This window comes from Haliotis asinina, chromosome 6 (assembly GCF_037392515.1).
Source record: "Haliotis asinina isolate JCU_RB_2024 chromosome 6, JCU_Hal_asi_v2, whole genome shotgun sequence".
Lineage (NCBI taxonomy): Eukaryota > Metazoa > Mollusca > Gastropoda > Lepetellida > Haliotidae > Haliotis > Haliotis asinina.
This window is the reverse complement of record NC_090285.1, coordinates 13224524-13247893: the sequence shown is the minus strand read 5'-3', so window position 1 is coordinate 13247893 and position 23370 is coordinate 13224524. Positions and strand designations below refer to the sequence as shown.

The 23370-nt window shown below is 42.3% G+C and overlaps 1 protein-coding gene across 1 annotated transcript in view; it reads left to right on the top strand.

The window, feature by feature from the left end:
• Window positions 1–23370, top strand: part of LOC137287690 (uncharacterized) — an 88271-nt gene that overhangs the window by 24193 nt on the left and 40708 nt on the right. Inside the window, exons 8-16 of the mRNA XM_067820079.1 lie at window positions 1396–1557; window positions 4234–4395; window positions 7072–7552; window positions 8260–8351; window positions 9910–10071; window positions 12748–12909; window positions 15596–15940; window positions 18434–18595; window positions 21282–21443. Coding sequence (XP_067676180.1) covers window positions 1396–1557; window positions 4234–4395; window positions 7072–7552; window positions 8260–8351; window positions 9910–10071; window positions 12748–12909; window positions 15596–15940; window positions 18434–18595; window positions 21282–21443 — 1890 coding nt within the window. The remainder of the gene's footprint in view (window positions 1–1395; window positions 1558–4233; window positions 4396–7071; window positions 7553–8259; window positions 8352–9909; window positions 10072–12747; window positions 12910–15595; window positions 15941–18433; window positions 18596–21281; window positions 21444–23370) is intronic.

Sequence of the window (23370 nt, the reverse complement as noted above, 5' to 3'; positions counted from 1 at the left end):
TGCTGTAAACTACCACCATGTACATGTTCCTGTGGAGACACACCTATACAATACATGTACACTAAGGTACACAGACGTTTTCAAGATCGCACTCCCTGTGAAGTTAAGTGTGAGGGTTTCTTTCAAAAGTACTAATAGCAGGGTTGAGATGATTTCCCTACATTTATTAATGTGTTATAGGCCAGGAAACCCAAATGTGTGTCCGGTGAGTGCACATGTCCTGAGTTTTTACTCTGCTCCTATTTTTCTGTATTTTTGTACCTGTAGCCAAGTGTATGCTTCGAGCGTCACAGCGAGCCCACGCCGTCTCTACTTCCACGATCGTGTCATGAGAGCTAACGGTGGCATCAGTGCTTGGGGAAATGGGATGAGATTTCTTTCGTAGTAAAGAGGTGGATGATTTGCATGATTTGTGACTGCTGCACTACCTGAGCGTACGTTTATCTATTTAGGATATTTGACATTTGCAAATAAGAGAAAAGCAATGTGATTTAGAAATAAAAAGGCCTGAAGTTTATTTTGGACAATCTATCTGAAACTTGAAACACGCCACATCATATTAAGAATGAATAGGAAAATATATATAATTAGCCCCTCATAACCTTTTCCATTAAACATCTGGTATTTGTCATACATTGCTAAACATTCTTGACTTCAGTAGCGGTAGCACTGGACTCAGTACTTGCACTAGTGAAGCAATAGTCAAGCTTAACATTTATCGTTCATTTTATACATTCTCTCTCCATTCATTTTTTCAGTTATCCCCTGTATCTGCAATTGCATTGGATAAGCATGCAGCCTATATTGCTTCCCAACAGTGATCTGGCCACAGGGTGCCAGGTGAGGTCACAATCCACAGCTTGCTCTTATAATTATGCAGGAAGATATGCATGATATAGCCAGGCAAGCGACACCGTCCCATGCCAAATTACATAATAAAGATTCACTTTTCACGCTATATACTTGTAAAAAGTCTTGGTGGAATTTTAATTTCTAAAATCTTCCAGTGTGGGCATGTACATTCAGCATCCTGTTTTCCTGTACCAAAAGTATATAAAGTTGTGGTGAGTCACAAAAGCGACATTCAGTTCGTTTATTCTCTTGTGGATAAACGTAACAGGCAGGATGCGTATTCTTAACGTTGCAGTTGTTGTAGTCTTGGGTAAGTTTTCTCATCAGCTGACATCTCTGCTAACTAAAATTCCTAATGATCAAAGATATATAAGGCCATCGATGAGTTTCAAGTGGCTTTACAGTTATGCTGACAAGGTTATGATTGGGGAAGTGTTTACCATGGTCTAATGATGTATGGTGATTTGTAGCGAGATTTTGAATGGGTTATTAATCGTGTCATTTATGAGCACTTACATATTTGTCTGGTTACATTCTTCACAGTCTTCCTTGGCTCCGTCTTTGGTGGCCATGGTGGTGGTGGCCATGGAGGCGGAGGCCATGGTGGTGGTGGCCATGGCGGAGGAGGAGGCCACGGTGGTGGTGGTGGCCATGGTGGTGGAGGCCACGGTGGTGGTGGCCATGGTGGTGGAGGCCATGGAGGAGGTCATGGAGGTGGAGGCCATGGTGGTGGTCATGGAGGTGGTGGCCACGGTGGTGGTCATGGAGGTGGCGGCCATGGAGGTGGCGGCCATGGAGGAGGTGGTCATGGAGGAGGTGGCCATGGAGGAGGTGGTCATGGAGGAGGTGGCCATGGAGGTGGTGGTGGTCATGGAGGAGGACACCATGGTTGAAAGATCAAAGGATCATAATACTCACATCAAATGCTGGACATTTGATATCACATTTGTGGATTTCACTCACCGTGCTGCATCCAATCAGTCTGTATATTCCTCAACAAGTACAAATAAAACTGATTTATACTGTAATTATTTCTTGGCTTTATTATTGTTCAAGTACAATGCTAATTCAGGACTTACTTTTTAATGTCCTGCTGGGTGACTGTCACATTGAAATCATTGCCCACAAATGTCGGGAGCCTGGAAGACATTAAATGCTATACAGATGTTAAAGCATGCCAGTGAACTGTTCCGATCTGAAAACGTATGATGTCCCAGTTAGCCCCCATACTATTATTATGACGTCTAAGCCTCTACCTAGCTTATATTTGAAATCCTATCTGTCCAAATGAAAAGTGACACACGTGTCTCACAGCAATCATGCAATGCAGATAGGAACAAGGGCTTGTGCGGTAGTGCTGATTTCCAGCAATGCAACTACACGTTGTACAAAGCAAAGGCCACACAAGGAAATATTTTCGATGCTTTTTGTTTTCTTTGTACTCAAGACTGCAGCACAATATGACTGTTCAAGTAAACAGACTTCCTCTCAGAAGGCCATATACCACAGTTAGGCTCCCTGAATTTAATTATATATATATATCCTTAATTACTATAACACGGAAGGTAAAGGGATTATACTACACCAAATCCGATTCCCTCATTTTAGAAGGACTCTCCGTAGGGAGCCTTCAGTGCAGGCAGAATCATCTGACGACTGTGATTGGATGATTTTTTGTGTCTATTAAAAGTGTATTCATTCACTGAATAAAACTGAGCATACTTTCTCACGATTTAGTGCAGTCTTTTGTAACACAAGGACTTTGGCTGAATGTGTGTAGAGATGTTGTCAAGCAGTCGGTGTTTGCTACGGAACTGGTGTTGGTGTGTTCAACTTCCATTACTGGGAAAAGGAATTGGTTAACTTGGTCAACATTTGTGTTTTTATCGTGGCTTTCAGGCCCTACTTTGCATATATACATTTAATGCCCGTTAAGGACCAAGAGGTAATACAAGGGTTGAGATTGTCAGTTCCACGGTCAGTGCCTGCTGTAAACTACCACCACGTACATGTTCCTGTGGAGACACACCTATACAATACATGTACACTAAGGTACACAGACGTTTTCAAGATCGCACTCCCTGTGAAGTTAAGTGTGAGGGTTTCTTTCAAAAGTACTAATAGCAGGGTTGAGATGATTTCCCTACATTTATTAATGTGTTATAGGCCAGGAAACCCAAATGTGTGTCCGGTGAATGCACATGTCCTGAGTTTTTACTCTGCTCCTATTTTTCTGTATTTTTGTACCTGTAGCCAAATGTATACTTCGGGCGTCACAGCGAGCCCACGCCGTCTCTACTTCCACGATCGTGTCATGAGAGCTAACGGTGGCATCAATGCTTGGGGAAATGGGATGAGATTTCTTTCGTAGTAAAGAGGTGGATGATTTGCATGATTTGTGACTGCTGCACTACCTGAGCGTACGTTTATCTATTTAGGATATTTGACATTTGCAAATAAGAGAAAAGCAATGTGATTTAGAAATAAAAAGGCCTGAAGTTTATTTTGGACAATCTATCTGAAACTTGAAACACGCCACATCATATTAAGAATGAATAGGAAAATATATATAATTAGCCCCTCATAACCTTTTCCATTAAACATCTGGTATTTGTCATACATTGCTAAACATTCTTGACTTCAGTAGCGGTAGCACTGGACTCAGTACTTGCACTAGTGAAGCAATAGTCAAGCTTAACATTTATCGTTCATTTTATACATTCTCTCTCCATTCATTTTTTCAGTTATCCCCTGTATCTGCAATTGCATTGGATAAGCATGCAGCCTATATTGCTTCCCAACAGTGATCTGGCCACAGGGTGCCAGGTGAGGTCACAATCCACAGCTTGCTCTTATAATTTTGCAGGAAGATATGCATGATATAGCCAGGCAAGCGACACCGTCCCATGCCAAATTACATAATAAAGATTCACTTTTCACGCTATATACTTGTAAAAAGTCTTGGTGGAATTTTAATTTCTAAAATCTTCCAGTGTGGGCATGTACATTCAGCATCCTGTTTTCCTGTACCAAAAGTATATAAAGTTGTGGTGAGTCACAAAAGCGACATTCAGTTCGTTTATTCTCTTGTGGATAAACGTAACAGGCAGGATGCGTATTCTTAACGTTGCAGTTGTTGTAGTCTTGGGTAAGTTTTCTCATCAGTTGACATCTCTCCTAACTAAAATTCCTAATGATCAAAGATATATAAGGCCATCGATGAGTTTCAAGTGGCTTTACAATTATGCTGACAAGGTTATGATTGGGGAAGTGTTTACCATGGTCTAATGATGTATGGTGATTTGTAGCGAGATTTTGAATGGGTTATTAATCGTGTCATTTATGAGCACTTACATATTTGTCTGGTTACATTCTTCACAGTCTTCCTTGGCTCCGTCTTTGGTGGCCATGGTGGTGGTGGCCATGGAGGCGGAGGCCATGGTGGTGGTGGCCATGGCGGAGGAGGAGGCCACGGTGGTGGTGGTGGCCATGGCGGTGGAGGCCACGGTGGTGGTGGCCATGGTGGTGGAGGCCATGGAGGAGGTCATGGAGGTGGAGGCCATGGTGGTGGTCATGGAGGTGGTGGCCACGGTGGTGGTCATGGAGGTGGCGGCCATGGAGGTGGCGGCCATGGAGGAGGTGGTCATGGAGGAGGTGGCCATGGAGGAGGTGGTCATGGAGGAGGTGGCCATGGAGGTGGTGGTGGTCATGGAGGAGGACACCATGGTTGAAAGATCAAAGGATCATAATACTCACATCAAATGCTGGACATTTGATATCACATTTGTGGATTTCACTCACCATGCTGCATCCAATCAGTCTGTATATTCCTCAACAAGTACAAATAAAACTGATTTATACTGTAATTATTTCTTGGCTTTATTATTGTTCAAGTACAATGCTAATTCAGGACTTACTTTTTAATGTCCTGCTGGGTGACTGTCACATTGAAATCATTGCCCACAAATGTCGGGAGCCTGGAAGACATTAAATGCTATACAGATGTTAAAGCATGCCAGTGAACTGTTCCGATCTGAAAACGTATGATGTCCCAGTTAGCCCCCATACTATTATTATGACGTCTAAGCCTCTACCTAGCTTATATTTGAAATCCTATCTGTCCAAATGAAAAGTGACACACGTGTCTCAGAGCAATCATGCAATGAAGATAGGAACAAGGGCTTGTGCGGTAGTGCTGATTTCCAGCAATGCAACTACTCGTTCTACAAAGCAAAGGCCACACAAGGAAATATTTTCGATGCTTTTTGTTTTCTTTGTACTCAAGACTGCAGCACAATATGACTGTTCAAGTAAACAGACTTCCTCTCAGAAGGCCATATACCACAGTTAGGCTCCCTGAATTTAATTATATATATATATCCTTAATTACTATAACACGGAAGGTAAAGAGATTATACTACACCAAATCCGATTCCCTCATTTTAGATGGACTCTTCGTAGAGAACCTTCAGTGCAGGCAGAATCATCTGACGACTGTGATTGGATGATTTTTTGTGTCTATTAAAAGTGTATTCATTCACTGAATAAAACTGAGCATACTTTCTCACGATTTAGTGCAGTCTTTTGTAACACAAGGAATTTGGCTGAATGTGTGTAGAGATGTTGTCAAGCAGTCGGTGTTTGCTGCGGAACTGGTGTTGGTGTGTTCAACTTCCATTACTGGGAAAAGGAATTGGTTAACTTGGTCAACATTTGTGTTTTTATCGTGGCTTTCAGGCCCTACTTTGTATATATACATTTAATGCCCGTTAAGGACCAAGAGGTAATACAAGGGTTGAGATTGTCAGTTCCACGGTCAGTGCCTGCTGTAAACTACCACCACGTACATGTTCCTGTGGAGACACACCTATACAATACATGTACACTAAGGTACACAGACGTTTTCAAGATCGCACTCCCTGTGAAGTTAAGTGTGAGGGTTTCTTTCAAAAGTACTAATAGCAGGGTTGAGATGATTTCCCTACATTTATTAATGTGTTATAGGCCAGGAAACCCAAATGTGTGTCCGGTGAGTGCACATGTCCTGAGTTTTTACTCTGCTCCTATTTTTCTGTATTTTTGTACCTGTAGCCAAATGTATACTTCGGGCGTCACAGCGAGCCCACGCCGTCTCTACTTCCACGATCGTGTCATGAGAGCTAACGGTGGCATCAATGCTTGGGGAAATGGGATGAGATTTCTTTCGTAGTAAAGAGGTGGATGATTTGCATGATTTGTGACTGCTGCACTACCTGAGCGTACGTTTATCTATTTAGGATATTTGACATTTGCAAATAAGAGAAAAGCAATGTGATTTTGAAATAAAAAGGCCTGAAGTTTATTTTGGACAATCTATCTGAAACTTGAAACACGCCACATCATATTAAGAATGAATAGGAAAATATATATAATTAGCCCCTCATAACCTTTTCCATTAAACATCTGGTATTTGTCATACATTGCTAAACATTCTTGACTTCAGTAGCGGTAGCACTGGACTCAGTACTTGCACTAGTGAAGCAATAGTCAAGCTTAACATTTATCGTTCATTTTATACATTCTCTCTCCATTCATTTTTTCAGTTATCCCCTGTATCTGCAATTGCATTGGATAAGCATGCAGCCTATATTGCTTCCCAACAGTGATCTGGCCACAGGGTGCCAGGTGAGGCCACAATCCACAGCTTGCTCTTATAATTATGCAGGAAGGTATGCATAATATAGCCAGGCAAGCGACACCGTCCCATGCCAAATTACATAATAAAGATTCACTTTTCACGCTATATACTTGTAAAAAGTCTTGGTGGAATTTTAATTTCTAAAATCTTCCAGTGTGGGCATGTACATTCAGCATCCTGTTTTCCTGTACCACAAGTATATAAAGTTGTGGTGAGTCACAAAAGCGACATTCAGTTCGTTTATTCTCTTGTGGATAAACGTAACAGGCAGGATGCGAATTCTTAACGTTGCAGTTGTTGTAGTCTTGGGTAAGTTTTCTCATCAGTTGACATCTCTCCTAACTAAAATTCCTAATGATCAAAGATATATAAGGCCATCGATGAGTTTCAAGTGGCTTTACAGTTATGCTGACAAGGCTATGATTGGGGAAGTGTTTACCATGGTCTAATGATGTATGGTGATTTGTAGCGAGATTTTGAATGGGTTATTAATCGTGTCATTTATGAGCACTTACATATTTGTCTGGTTACATTCTTCACAGTCTTCCTTGGCTCCGTCTTTGGTGGCCATGGTGGTGGTGGCCATGGAGGCGGAGGCCACGGTGGTGGTGGCCATGGCGGAGGAGGAGGCCACGGTGGTGGTGGTGGCCATGGCGGTGGAGGCCACGGTGGTGGTGGCCATGGTGGTGGAGGCCATGGAGGAGGTCATGGAGGTGGAGGCCATGGTGGTGGTCATGGAGGTGGTGGCCACGGTGGTGGTCATGGAGGTGGCGGCCATGGAGGTGGCGACCATGGAGGAGGTGGTCATGGAGGAGGTGGCCATGGAGGAGGTGGTCATGGAGGAGGTGGCCATGGAGGTGGTGGTGGTCATGGAGGAGGACACCATGGTTGAAAGATCAAAGGATCATAATACTCACATCAAATGCTGGACATTTGATATCACATTTGTGGATTTCACTCACCATGCTGCATCCAATCAGTCTGTATATTCCTCAACAAGTACAAATAAAACTGATTTATACTGTAATTATTTCTTGGCTTTATTATTGTTCAAGTACAATGCTAATTCAGGACTTACTTTTTAATGTCCTGCTGGGTGACTGTCACATTGAAATCATTGCCCACAAACGTCGGGAGCCTGGAAGACATTAAATGCTATACAGATGTTAAAGCATGCCAGTGAACTGTTCCGATCTGAAAACGTATGATGTCCCAGTTAGCCCCCATACTATTATTATGACGTCTAAGCCTCTACCTAGCTTATATTTGAAATCCCATCTGTCCAAATGAAAAGTGACACACGTGTCTCAGAGCAATCATGCAATGCAGATAGGAACAAGGGCTTGTGCGGTAGTGCTGATTTCCAGTAATGCAACTACACGTTCTACAAAGCAAAGGCCACACAAGGAAATATTTTCGATGCTTTTTGTTTTCTTTGTACTCAAGACTGCAGCACAATATGACTGTTCAAGTAAACAGACTTCCTCTCAGAAGGCCATATACCACAGTTAGGCTCCCTGAATTTAATTATATATATATATCCTTAATTACTATAACACGGAAGGTAAAGAGATTATACTACACCAAATCCGATTCCCTCATTTTAGAAGGACTCTTCGCAGGGAGCCTTCAGTGCAGGCAGAATCATCTGACGACTGTGATTGGATGATTTTTTGTGTCTATTAAAAGTGTATTCATTCACTGAATAAAACTGAGCATACTTTCTCAAGATTTAGTGCAGTCTTTTGTAACACAAGGACTTTGGCTGAATGTGTGTAGAGATGTTGTCAAGCAGTCGGTGTTTGCTGCGGAACTGGTGTTGGTGTGTTCAACTTCCATTACTGGGAAAAGGAATTGGTTAACTTGGTCAACATTTGTGTTTTTATCGTGGCTTTCAGGTCCTACTTTGCATATATACATTTAATGCCCGTTAAGGACCAAGAGGTAATACAAGGGTTGAGATTGTCAGTTCCACGGTCAGTGCCTGCTGTAAACTACCACCATGTACATGTTCCTGTGGAGACACACCTATACAATACATGTACACTAAGGTACACAGACGTTTTCAAGATCGCACTCCCTGTGAAGTTAAGTGTGAGGGTTTCTTTCAAAAGTACTAATAGCAGGGTTGAGATGATTTCCCTACATTTATTAATGTGTTATAGGCCAGGAAACCCAAATGTGTGTCCGGTGAGTGCACATGTCCTGAGTTTTTACTCTGCTCCTATTTTTCTGTATTTTTGTACCTGTAGCCAAATGTATACTTCGGGCGTCACAGCGAGCCCACGCCGTCTCTACTTCCACGATCGTGTCATGAGAGCTAACGGTGGCATCAATGCTTGGGGAAATGGGATGAGATTTCTTTCGTAGTAAAGAGGTGGATGATTTGCATGATTTGTGACTGCTGCACTACCTGAGCGTACGTTTATCTATTTAGGATATTTGACATTTGCAAATAAGAGAAAAGCAATGTGATTTTGAAATAAAAAGGCCTGAAGTTTATTTTGGACAATCTATCTGAAACTTGAAACACGCCACATCATATTAAGAATGAATAGGAAAATATATATAATTAGCCCCTCATAACCTTTTCCATTAAACATCTGGTATTTGTCATACATTGCTAAACATTCTTGACTTCAGTAGCGGTAGCACTGGACTCAGTACTTGCACTAGTGAAGCAATAGTCAAGCTTAACATTTATCGTTCATTTTATACATTCTCTCTCCATTCATTTTTTCAGTTATCCCCTGTATCTGCAATTGCATTGGATAAGCATGCAGCCTATATTGCTTCCCAACAGTGATCTGGCCACAGGGTGCCAGGTGAGGCCACAATCCACAGCTTGCTCTTATAATTATGCAGGAAGGTATGCATAATATAGCCAGGCAAGCGACACCGTCCCATGCCAAATTACATAATAAAGATTCACTTTTCACGCTATATACTTGTAAAAAGTCTTGGTGGAATTTTAATTTCTAAAATCTTCCAGTGTGGGCATGTACATTCAGCATCCTGTTTTCCTGTACCACAAGTATATAAAGTTGTGGTGAGTCACAAAAGCGACATTCAGTTCGTTTATTCTCTTGTGGATAAACGTAACAGGCAGGATGCGAATTCTTAACGTTGCAGTTGTTGTAGTCTTGGGTAAGTTTTCTCATCAGTTGACATCTCTCCTAACTAAAATTCCTAATGATCAAAGATATATAAGGCCATCGATGAGTTTCAAGTGGCTTTACAGTTATGCTGACAAGGCTATGATTGGGGAAGTGTTTACCATGGTCTAATGATGTATGGTGATTTGTAGCGAGATTTTGAATGGGTTATTAATCGTGTCATTTATGAGCACTTACATATTTGTCTGGTTACATTCTTCACAGTCTTCCTTGGCTCCGTCTTTGGTGGCCATGGTGGTGGTGGCCATGGAGGCGGAGGCCATGGTGGTGGTGGCCATGGCGGAGGAGGAGGCCACGGTGGTGGTGGTGGCCATGGCGGTGGAGGCCACGGTGGTGGTGGCCATGGTGGTGGAGGCCATGGAGGAGGTCATGGAGGTGGAGGCCATGGTGGTGGTCATGGAGGTGGTGGCCACGGTGGTGGTCATGGAGGTGGCGGCCATGGAGGTGGCGACCATGGAGGAGGTGGTCATGGAGGAGGTGGCCATGGAGGAGGTGGTCATGGAGGAGGTGGCCATGGAGGTGGTGGTGGTCATGGAGGAGGACACCATGGTTGAAAGATCAAAGGATCATAATACTCACATCAAATGCTGGACATTTGATATCACATTTGTGGATTTCACTCACCATGCTGCATCCAATCAGTCTGTATATTCCTCAACAAGTACAAATAAAACTGATTTATACTGTAATTATTTCTTGGCTTTATTATTGTTCAAGTACAATGCTAATTCAGGACTTACTTTTTAATGTCCTGCTGGGTGACTGTCACATTGAAATCATTGCCCACAAACGTCGGGAGCCTGGAAGACATTAAATGCTATACAGATGTTAAAGCATGCCAGTGAACTGTTCCGATCTGAAAACGTATGATGTCCCAGTTAGCCCCCATACTATTATTATGACGTCTAAGCCTCTACCTAGCTTATATTTGAAATCCCATCTGTCCAAATGAAAAGTGACACACGTGTCTCAGAGCAATCATGCAATGCAGATAGGAACAAGGGCTTGTGCGGTAGTGCTGATTTCCAGTAATGCAACTACACGTTCTACAAAGCAAAGGCCACACAAGGAAATATTTTCGATGCTTTTTGTTTTCTTTGTACTCAAGACTGCAGCACAATATGACTGTTCAAGTAAACAGACTTCCTCTCAGAAGGCCATATACCACAGTTAGGCTCCCTGAATTTAATTATATATATATATCCTTAATTACTATAACACGGAAGGTAAAGAGATTATACTACACCAAATCCGATTCCCTCATTTTAGAAGGACTCTTCGCAGGGAGCCTTCAGTGCAGGCAGAATCATCTGACGACTGTGATTGGATGATTTTTTGTGTCTATTAAAAGTGTATTCATTCACTGAATAAAACTGAGCATACTTTCTCAAGATTTAGTGCAGTCTTTTGTAACACAAGGACTTTGGCTGAATGTGTGTAGAGATGTTGTCAAGCAGTCGGTGTTTGCTACGGAACTGGTGCTGGTGTGTTCAACTTCCATTACTGGGAAAAGGAATTGGTTAACTTGGTCAACATTTGTGTTTTTATCGTGGCTTTCAGGCCCTACTTTGCATATATACATTTAATGCCCGTTAAGGACCAAGAGGTAATACAAGGGTTGAGATTGTCAGTTCCACGGTCAGTGCCTGCTGTAAACTACCACCACGTACATGTTCCTGTGGAGACACACCTATACAATACATGTACACTAAGGTACACAGACGTTTTCAAGATCGCACTCCCTGTGAAGTTAAGTGTGAGGGTTTCTTTCAAAAGTACTAATAGCAGGGTTGAGATGATTTCCCTACATTTATTAATGTGTTATAGGCCAGGAAACCCAAATGTGTGTCCGGTGAGTGCACATGTCCTGAGTTTTTACTCTGCTCCTATTTTTCTGTATTTTTGTACCTGTAGCCAAATGTATACTTCGGGCGTCACAGCGAGCCCACGCCGTCTCTACTTCCACGATCGTGTCATGAGAGCTAACGGTGGCATCAATGCTTGGGGAAATGGGATGAGATTTCTTTCGTAGTAAAGAGGTGGATGATTTGCATGATTTGTGACTGCTGCACTACCTGAGCGTACGTTTATCTAGTTAGGATATTTGACATTTGCAAATAAGAGAAAAGCAATGTGATTTTGAAATAAAAAGGCCTGAAGTTTATTTTGGACAATCTATCTGAAACTTGAAACACGCCACATCATATTAAGAATGAATAGGAAAATATATATAATTAGCCCCTCATAACCTTTTCCATTAAACATCTGGTATTTGTCATACATTGCTAAACATTCTTGACTTCAGTAGCGGTAGCACTGGACTCAGTACTTGCACTAGTGAAGCAATAGTCAAGCTTAACATTTATCGTTCATTTTATACATTCTCTCTCCATTCATTTTTTCAGTTATCCCCTGTATCTGCAATTGCATTGGATAAGCATGCAGCCTATATTGCTTCCCAACAGTGATCTGGCCACAGGGTGCCAGGTGAGGCCACAATCCACAGCTTGCTCTTATAATTATGCAGGAAGGTATGCATAATATAGCCAGGCAAGCGACACCGTCCCATGCCAAATTACATAATAAAGATTCACTTTTCACGCTATATACTTGTAAAAAGTCTTGGTGGAATTTTAATTTCTAAAATCTTCCAGTGTGGGCATGTACATTCAGCATCCTGTTTTCCTGTACCACAAGTATATAAAGTTGTGGTGAGTCACAAAAGCGACATTCAGTTCGTTTATTCTCTTGTGGATAAACGTAACAGGCAGGATGCGAATTCTTAACGTTGCAGTTGTTGTAGTCTTGGGTAAGTTTTCTCATCAGTTGACATCTCTCCTAACTAAAATTCCTAATGATCAAAGATATATAAGGCCATCGATGAGTTTCAAGTGGCTTTACAGTTATGCTGACAAGGCTATGATTGGGGAAGTGTTTACCATGGTCTAATGATGTATGGTGATTTGTAGCGAGATTTTGAATGGGTTATTAATCGTGTCATTTATGAGCACTTACATATTTGTCTGGTTACATTCTTCACAGTCTTCCTTGGCTCCGTCTTTGGTGGCCATGGTGGTGGTGGCCATGGAGGCGGAGGCCATGGTGGTGGTGGCCATGGCGGAGGAGGAGGCCACGGTGGTGGTGGTGGCCATGGTGGTGGAGGCCACGGTGGTGGTGGCCATGGTGGTGGAGGCCATGGAGGAGGTCATGGAGGTGGTGGCCATGGTGGTGGTCATGGAGGTGGTGGCCACGGTGGTGGTCATGGAGGTGGCGGCCATGGAGGTGGCGGCCATGGAGGAGGTGGTCATGGAGGAGGTGGTCATGGAGGAGGTGGCCATGGAGGAGGTGGTCATGGAGGAGGTGGTGGTCATGGAGGAGGACACCATGGTTGAAAGATCAAAGGATCATAATACTCACATCAAATGCTGGACATTTGATATCACATTTGTGGATTTCACTCACCATGCTGCATCCAATCAGTCTGTATATTCCTCAACAAGTACAAATAAAACTGATTTATACTGTAATTATTTCTTGGCTTTATTATTGTTCAAGTACAATGCTAATTCAGGACTTACTTTTTAATGTCCTGCTGGGTGACTGTCACATTGAAATCATTGCCCACAAATGTCGGGAGCCTGGAAGACATTAAATGCTATACAGATGTTAAAGCATGCCAGTGAACTGTTCCGATCTGAAAACGTATGATGTCCCAGTTAGCCCCCATACTATTATTATGACGTCTAAGCCTCTACCTAGCTTATATTTGAAATCCTATCTGTCCAAATGAAAAGTGACACACGTGTCTCACAGCAATCATGCAATGCAGATAGGAACAAGGGCTTGTGCGGTAGTGCTGATTTCCAGCAATGCAACTACACGTTGTACAAAGCAAAGGCCACACAAGGAAATATTTTCGATGCTTTTTGTTTTCTTTGTACTCAAGACTGCAGCACAATATGACTGTTCAAGTAAACAGACTTCCTCTCAGAAGGCCATATACCACAGTTAGGCTCCCTGAATTTAATTATATATATATATCCTTAATTACTATAACACGGAAGGTAAAGAGATTATACTACACCAAATCCGATTCCCTCATTTTAGAAGGACTCTCCGTAGGGAGCCTTCAGTGCAGGCAGAATCATCTGACGACTGTGATTGGATGATTTTTTGTGTCTATTAAAAGTGTATTCATTCACTGAATAAAACTGAGCATACTTTCTCACGATTTAGTGCAGTCTTTTGTAACACAAGGACTTTGGCTGAATGTGTGTAGAGATGTTGTCAAGCAGTCGGTGTTTGCTACGGAACTGGTGTTGGTGTGTTCAACTTCCATTACTGGGAAAAGGAATTGGTTAACGTGGTCAACATTTGTGTTTTTATCGTGGCTTTCAGGCCCTACTTTGCATATATACATTTAATGCCCGTTAAGGACCTGCTGTCACCAAGAGGTAATACAAGGGTTGAGATTGTCAGTTCCACGGTCAGTGCCTGCTGTAAACTACCACCACGTACATGTTCCTGTGGAGACACACCTATACAATACATGTACACTAAGGTACACAGACGTTTTCAAGATCGCACTCCCTGTGACGTTAAGTGTGAGGGTTTCTTTCAAAAGTACTAATAGCAGGGTTGAGATGATTTCCCTACATTTATTAATGTGTTATAGGCCAGGAAACCCAAATGTGTGTCCGGTGAGTGCACATGTCCTGAGTTTTTACTCTGCTCCTATTTTTCTGTATTTTTGTACCTGTAGCCAAATGTATACTTCGGGCGTCACAGCGAGCCCACGCCGTCTCTACTTCCACGATCGTGTCATGAGAGCTAACGGTGGCATCAGTGCTTGGGGAAATGGGATGAGATTTCTTTCGTAGTAAAGAGGTGGATGATTTGCATGATTTGTGACTGCTGCACTACCTGAGCGTACGTTTATCTATTTAGGATATTTGACATTTGCAAATAAGAGAAAAGCAATGTGATTTTGAAATAAAAAGGCCTGAAGTTTATTTTGGACAATCTATCTGAAACTTGAAACACGCCACATCATATTAAGAATGAATAGGAAAATATATATAATTAGCCCCTCATAACCTTTTCCATTAAACATCTGGTATTTGTCATACATTGCTAAACATTCTTGACTTCAGTAGCGGTAGCACTGGACTCAGTACTTGCACTAGTGAAGCAATAGTCAAGCTTAACATTTATCGTTCATTTTATACATTCTCTCTCCATTCATTTTTTCAGTTATCCCCTGTATCTGCAATTGCATTGGATAAGCATGCAGCCTATATTGCTTCCCAACAGTGATCTGGCCACAGGGTGCCAGGTGAGGTCACAATCCACAGCTTGCTCTTATAATTTTGCAGGAAGATATGCATAATATAGCCAGGCAAGCGACACCGTCCCATGCCAAATTACATAATAAAGATTCACTTTTCACGCTATATACTTGTAAAAAGTCTTGGTGGAATTTTAATTTCTAAAATCTTCCAGTGTGGGCATGTACATTCAGCATCCTGTTTTCCTGTACCACAAGTATATAAAGTTGTGGTGAGTCACAAAAGCGACATTCAGTTCGTTTATTCTCTTGTGGATAAACGTAACAGGCAGGATGCGTATTCTTAACGTTGCAGTTGTTGTAGTCTTGGGTAAGTTTTCTCATCAGTTGACATCTCTCCTAACTAAAATTCCTAATGATCAAAGATATATAAGGCCATCGATGAGTTTCAAGTGGCTTTACAGTTATGCTGACAAGGTTGTGATTGGGGAAGTGTTTACCATGGTCTAATGATGTATGGTGATTTGTAGCGAGATTTTGAATGGGTTATTAATCGTGTCATTTATGAGCACTTACATATTTGTCTGGTTACATTCTTCACAGTCTTCCTTGGCTCCGTCTTTGGTGGCCATGGTGGTGGTGGCCATGGAGGCGGAGGCCATGGTGGTGGTGGCCATGGCGGAGGAGGAGGCCACGGTGGTGGTGGTGGCCATGGCGGTGGAGGCCACGGTGGTGGTAGCCATGGTGGTGGAGGCCATGGAGGAGGTCATGGAGGTGGAGGCCATGGTGGTGGTCATGGAGGTGGTGGCCACGGTGGTGGTCACGGTGGTGGCGGCCATGGAGGTGGCGGCCATGGAGGAGGTGGTCATGGAGGAGGTGGCCATGGAGGAGGTGGTCATGGAGGAGGTGGCCATGGAGGTGGTGGTGGTCATGGAGGAGGACACCATGGTTGAAAGATCAAAGGATCATAATACTCACATCAAATGCTGGACATTTGATATCACATTTGTGGATTTCACTCACCATGCTGCATCCAATCAGTCTGTATATTCCTCAACAAGTACAAATAAAACTGATTTATACTGTAATTATTTCTTGGCTTTATTATTGTTCAAGTACAATGCTAATTCAGGACTTACTTTTTAATGTCCTGCTGGGTGACTGTCACATTGAAATCATTGCCCACAAACGTCGGGAGCCTGGAAGACATTAAATGCTATACAGATGTTAAAGCATGCCAGTGAACTGTTCCGATCTGAAAACGTATGATGTCCCAGTTAGCCCCCATACTATTATTATGACGTCTAAGCCTCTACCTAGCTTATATTTGAAATCCCATCTGTCCAAATGAAAAGTGACACACGTGTCTCAGAGCAATCATGCAATGCAGATAGGAACAAGGGCTTGTGCGGTAGTGCTGATTTCCAGCAATGCAACTACACGTTGTACAAAGCAAAGGCCACACAAGGAAATATTTTCGATGCTTTTTGTTTTCTTTGTACTCAAGACTGCAGCACAATATGACTGTTCAAGTAAACAGACTTCCCCTCAGAAGGCCATATACCACAGTTAGGCTCCCTGAATTTAATTATATATATATATCCTTAATTACTATAACACGGAAGGTAAAGAGATTATACCACACCAAATCCGATTCCCTCATTTTAGAAGGACTCTTCGCAGGGAGCCTTTAGTGCAGGCAGAATCATCTGACGACTGTGATTGGATGATTTTTTGTGTCTATTAAAAGTGTATTCATTCACTGAATAAAACTGAGCATACTTTCTCAAGATTTAGTGCAGTCTTTTGTAACACAAGGACTTTGGCTGAATGTGAGTAGAGATGTTGTCAAGCAGTCGGTGTTTGCTGCGGAACTGGTGTTGGTGTGTTCAACTTCCATTACTGGGAAAAGGAATTGGTTAACTTGGTCAACATTTGTGTTTTTATCGTGGCTTTCAGGCCCTACTTTGCATATATACATTTAATGCCCGTTAAGGACCAAGAGGTAATACAAGGGTTGAGATTGTCAGTTCCACGGTCAGTGCCTGCTGTAAACTACCACCACGTACATGTTCCTGTGGAGACACACCTATACAATACATGTACACTAAGGTACACAGACGTTTTCAAGATCGCACTCCCTGTGAAGTTAAGTGTGAGGGTTTCTTTCAAAAGTACTAATAGCAGGGTTGAGATGATTTCCCTACATTTATTAATGTGTTATAGGCCAGGAAACCCAAATGTGTGTCCGGTGAGTGCACATGTCCTGAGTTTTTACTCTGCTCCTATTTTTCTGTATTTTTGTACCTGTAGCCAAATGTATACTTCGGGCGTCACAGCGAGCCCACGCCGTCTCTACTTCCACGATCGTGTCATGAGAGCTAACGGTGGCATCAGTGCTTGGGGAAATGGGATGAGATTTCTTTCGTAGTAAAGAGGTGGATGATTTGCATGATTTGTGACTGCTGCACTACCTGAGCGTACGTTTATCTATTTAGGATATTTAACATTTGCAAATAAGAGAAAAGCAATGTGATTTTGAAATAAAAAGGCCTGAAGTTTATTTTGGATAAACTGTCTGAAACTTGAAACACGCCACATCATATTAAGAATGAATAGGAAAATATATATAATTAGCCCCTCATAACCTTTTCCATTAAACATCTGGTATTTGTCATACATTGCTAAACATTCTTGACTTCAGTAGCGGTAGCACTGGACTCAGTACTTGCACTAGTGAAGCAATAGTCAAGCTTAACATTTATCGTTCATTTTATACATTCTCTCTCCATTCATTTTTTCAGTTATCCCCTGTATCTGCAATTGCATTGGATAAGCATGCAGCCTTTATTGCTTCCCAACAGTGATCTGGCCACAGGGTGCCAGGTGAGGTCACAATCCACAGCTTGCTCTTATAATTTTGCAGGAAGATATGCATAATATAGCCAGGCAAGCGACACCGTCCCATGCCAAATTACATAATAAAGATTCACTTTTCACGCTATATACTTGTAAAAAGTCTTGGTGGAATTTTAATTTCTAAAATCTTCCAGTGTGGGCATGTACATTCAGCATCCTGTTTTCCTGTACCACAAGTATATAAAGTTGTGGTGAGTCACAAAAGCGACATTCAGTTCGTTTATTCTCTTGTGGATAAACGTAACAGGCAGGATGCGTATTCTTAACGTTGCAGTTGTTGTAGTCTTGGGTAAGTTTTCTCATCAGTTGACATCTCTCCTAACTAAAATTCCTAATGATCAAAGATATATAAGGCCATCGATGAGTTTCAAGTGGCTTTACAATTATGCTGACAAGGTTATGATTGGGGAAGTGTTTACCATGGTCTAATGATGTATGGTGATTTGTAGCGAGATTTTGAATGGGTTATTAATCGTGTCATTTATGAGCACTTACATATTTGTCTGGTTACATTCTTCACAGTCTTCCTTGGCTCCGTCTTTGGTGGCCATGGTGGTGGTGGCCATGGAGGCGGAGGCCATGGTGGTGGTGGCCATGGCGGAGGAGGAGGCCACGGTGGTGGTGGTGGCCATGGCGGTGGAGGCCACGGTGGTGGTGGCCATGGTGGTGGAGGCCATGGAGGAGGTCATGGAGGTGGAGGCCATGGTGGTGGTCATGGAGGTGGTGGCCACGGTGGTGGTCATGGAGGTGGCGGCCATGGAGGTGGCGGCCATGGAGGAGGTGGTCATGGAGGAGGTGGCCATGGAGGAGGTGGTCATGGAGGAGGTGGCCATGGAGGTGGTGGTGGTCATGGAGGAGGACACCATGGTTGAAAGATCAAAGGATCATAATACTCACATCAAATGCTGGACATTTGATATCACATTTGTGGATTTCACTCACCATGCTGCATCCAATCAGTCTGTATATTCCTCAACAAGTACAAATAAAACTGATTTATACTGTAATTATTTCTTGGCTTTATTATTGTTCAAGTACAATGCTAATTCAGGACTTACTTTTTAATGTCCTGCTGGGTGACTGTCACATTGAAATCATTGCCCACAAATGTCGGGAGCCTGGAAGACATTAAATGCTATACAGATGTTAAAGCATGCCAGTGAACTGTTCCGATCTGAAAACGTATGATGTCCCAGTTAGCCCCCATACTATTATTATGACGTCTAAGCCTCTACCTAGCTTATATTTGAAATCCTATCTGTCCAAATGAAAAGTGACACACGTGTCTCAGAGCAATCATGCAATGCAGATAGGAACAAGGGCTTGTGCGGTAGTGCTGATTTCCAGCAATGCAACTACACGTTGTACAAAGCAAAGGCCACACAAGGAAATATTTTCGATGCTTTTTGTTTTCTTTGTACTCAAGACTGCAGCACAATATGACTGTTCAAGTAAACAGACTTCCCCTCAGAAGGCCCTATACCACAGTTAGGCTCCCTGAATTTAATTATATATATATATCCTTAATTACTATAACACGGAAGGTAAAGAGATTATACTACACCAAATCCGATTCCCTCATTTTAGATGGACTCTTCGTAGAGAACCTTCAGTGCAGGCAGAATCATCTGACGACTGTGATTGGATGATTTTTTGTGTCTATTAAAAGTGTATTCATTCACTGAATAAAACTGAGCATACTTTCTCACGATTTAGTGCAGTCTTTTGTAACACAAGGACTTTGGCTGAATGTGTGTAGAGATGTTGTCAAGCAGTCGGTGTTTGCTACGGAACTGGTGTTGGTGTGTTCAACTTCCATTACTGGGAAAAGGAATTGGTTAACTTGGTCAACATTTGTGTTTTTATCGTGGCTTTCAGGCCCTACTTTGCATATATACATTTAATGCCCGTTAAGGACCTGCTGTCACCAAGAGGTAATACAAGGGTTGAGATTGTCAGTTCCACGGTCAGTGCCTGCTGTAAACTACCACCACGTACATGTTCCTGTGGAGACACACCTATACAATACATGTACACTAAGGTACACAGACGTTTTCAAGATCGCACTCCCTGTGAAGTTAAGTGTGAGGGTTTCTTTCAAAAGTACTAATAGCAGGGTTGAGATGATTTCCCTACATTTATTAATGTGTTATAGGCCAGGAAACCCAAATGTGTGTCCGGTGAGTGCACATGTCCTGAGTTTTTACTCTGCTCCTATTTTTCTGTATTTTTGTACCTGTAGCCAAATGTATACTTCGGGCGTCACAACGAGCCCACGCCGTCTCTACTACCACGATCGTGTCATGAGAGCTAACGGTGGCATCAATGCTTGGTAAAATGGGATGAGATTTCTTTCGTAGTAAAGAGGTGGATGATTTGCATGATTTGTGACTGCTGCACTACCTGAGCGTACGTTTATCTAGTTAGGATATTTGACATTTGCAAATAAGAGAAAAGCAATGTGATTTTGAAATAAAAAGGCCTGAAGTTTATTTTGGACAATCTATCTGAAACTTGAAACACGCCACATCATATTAAGAATGAATAGGAAAATATATATAATTAGCCCCTCATAACCTTTTCCATTAAACATCTGGTATTTGTCATACATTGCTAAACATTCTTGACTTCAGTAGCGGTAGCACTGGACTCAGTACTTGCACTAGTGAAGCAATAGTCAAGCTTAACATTTATCGTTCATTTTATACATTCTCTCTCCATTCATTTTTTCAGTTATCCCCTGTATCTGCAATTGCATTGGATAAACATGCAGCCTATATTGCTTCCCAACAGTGATCTGGCCACAGGGTGCCAGGTGAGGTCACAATCCACAGCTTGCTCTTATAATTATGCAGGAAGATATGCATAATATAGCCAGGCAAGCGACACCGTCCCATGCCAAATTACATAATAAAGATTCACTTTTCACGCTATATACTTGTAAAAAGTCTTGGTGGAATTTTAATTTCTAAAATCTTCCAGTGTGGGCATGTACATTCAGCATCCTGTTTTCCTGTACCACAAGTATATAAAGTTGTGGTGAGTCACAAAAGCGACATTCAGTTCGTTTATTCTCTTGTGGATAAACGTAACAGGCAGGATGCGTATTCTTAACGTTGCAGTTGTTGTAGTCTTGGGTAAGTTTTCTCATCTGTTGACATCTCTCCTAACTAAAATTCCTAATGATCAAAGATATATAAGGCCATCGATGAGTTTCAAGTGGCTTTACAATTATGCTGACAAGGTTATGATTGGGGAAGTGTTTACCATGGTCTAATGATGTATGGTGATTTGTAGCGAGATTTTGAATGGGTTATTAATCGTGTCATTTATGAGCACTTACATATTTGTCTGGTTACATTCTTCACAGTCTTCCTTGGCTCCGTCTTTGGTGGCCATGGTGGTGGTGGCCATGGAGGCGGAGGCCATGGTGGTGGTGGCCATGGCGGAGGAGGAGGCCACGGTGGTGGTGGTGGCCATGGCGGTGGAGGCCACGGTGGTGGTGGCCATGGTGGTGGAGGCCATGGAGGAGGTCATGGAGGTGGAGGCCATGGTGGTGGTCATGGAGGTGGTGGCCACGGTGGTGGTCATGGAGGTGGCGGCCATGGAGGTGGCGGCCATGGAGGAGGTGGTCATGGAGGAGGTGGCCATGGAGGAGGTGGTCATGGAGGAGGTGGCCATGGAGGTGGTGGTGGTCATGGAGGAGGACACCATGGTTGAAAGATCAAAGGATCATAATACTCACATCAAATGCTGGACATTTGATATCACATTTGTGGATTTCACTCACCATGCTGCATCCAATCAGTCTGTATATTCCTCAACAAGTACAAATAAAACTGATTTATACTGTAATTATTTCTTGGCTTTATTATTGTTCAAGTCCAATGCTAATTCAGGACTTACTTTTTAATGTCCTGCTGGGTGACTGTCACATTGAAATCATTGCCCACAAATGTCGGGAGCCTGGAAGACATTAAATGCTATACAGATGTTAAAGCATGCCAGTGAACTGTTCCGATCTGAAAACGTATGATGTCCCAGTTAGCCCCCATACTATTATTTTGACGTCTAAGCCTCTACCTAGCTTATATTTGAAATCCTATCTGTCCAAATGAAAAGTGACACACGTGTCTCAGAGCAATCATGCAATGCAGATAGGAACAAGGGCTTGTGCGGTAGTGCTGATTTCCAGCAATGCAACTACACGTTCTACAAAGCAAAGGCCACACAAGGAAATATTTTCGATGCTTTTTGTTTTCTTTGTACTCAAGACTGCAGCACAATATGACTGTTCAAGTAAACAGACTTCCCCTCAGAAGGCCATATACCACAGTTAGGCTCCCTGAATTTAATTATATATATATATCCTTAATTACTATAACACGGAAGGTAAAGAGATTATACAACACCAAATCCGATTCCCTCATTTTAGATGGACTCTTCGTAGAGAACCTTCAGTGCAGGCAGAATCATCTGACGACTGTGATTGGATGATTTTTTGTGTCTATTAAAAGTGTATTCATTCACTGAATAAAACTGAGCATACTTTCTCACGATTTAGTGCAGTCTTTTGTAACACAAGGACTTTGGCTGAATGTGTGTAGAGATGTTGTCAAGCAGTCGGTGTTTGCTACGGAACTGGTGTTGGTGTGTTCAAATTCCATTATTGGGAAAAGGAATTGGTTAACTTGGTCAACATTTGTGTTTTTATCGTGGCTTTCAGGCCCTACTTTGCATATATACATTTAATGCCCGTTAAGGACCTGCTGTCACCAAGAGGTAATACAAGGGTTGAGATTGTCAGTTCCACGGTCAGTGCCTGCTGTAAACTACCACCACGTACATGTTCCTGTGGAGACACACCTATACAATACATGTACACTAAGGTACACAGACGTTTTCAAGATCGCACTCCCTGTGAAGTTAAGTGTGAGGGTTTCTTTCAAAAGTACTAATAGCAGGGTTGAGATGATTTCCCTACATTTATTAATGTGTTATAGGCCAGGAAACCCAAATGTGTGTCCGGTGAGTGCACATGTCCTGAGTTTTTACTCTGCTCCTATTTTTCTGTATTTTTGTACCTGTAGCCAAATGTATACTTCGGGCGTCACAACGAGCCCACGCCGTCTCTACTACCACGATCGTGTCATGAGAGCTAACGGTGGCATCAATGCTTGGGGAAATGGGATGAGATTTCTTTCGTAGTAAAGAGGTGGATGATTTGCATGATTTGTGACTGCTGCACTACCTGAGCGTACGTTTATCTAGTTAGGATATTTGACATTTGCAAATAAGAGAAAAGCAATGTGATTTTGAAATAAAAAGGCCTGAAGTTTATTTTGGACAATCTATCTGAAACTTGAAACACGCCACATCATATTAAGAATGAATAGGAAAATATATATAATTAGCCCCTCATAACCTTTTCCATTAAACATCTGGTATTTGTCATACAT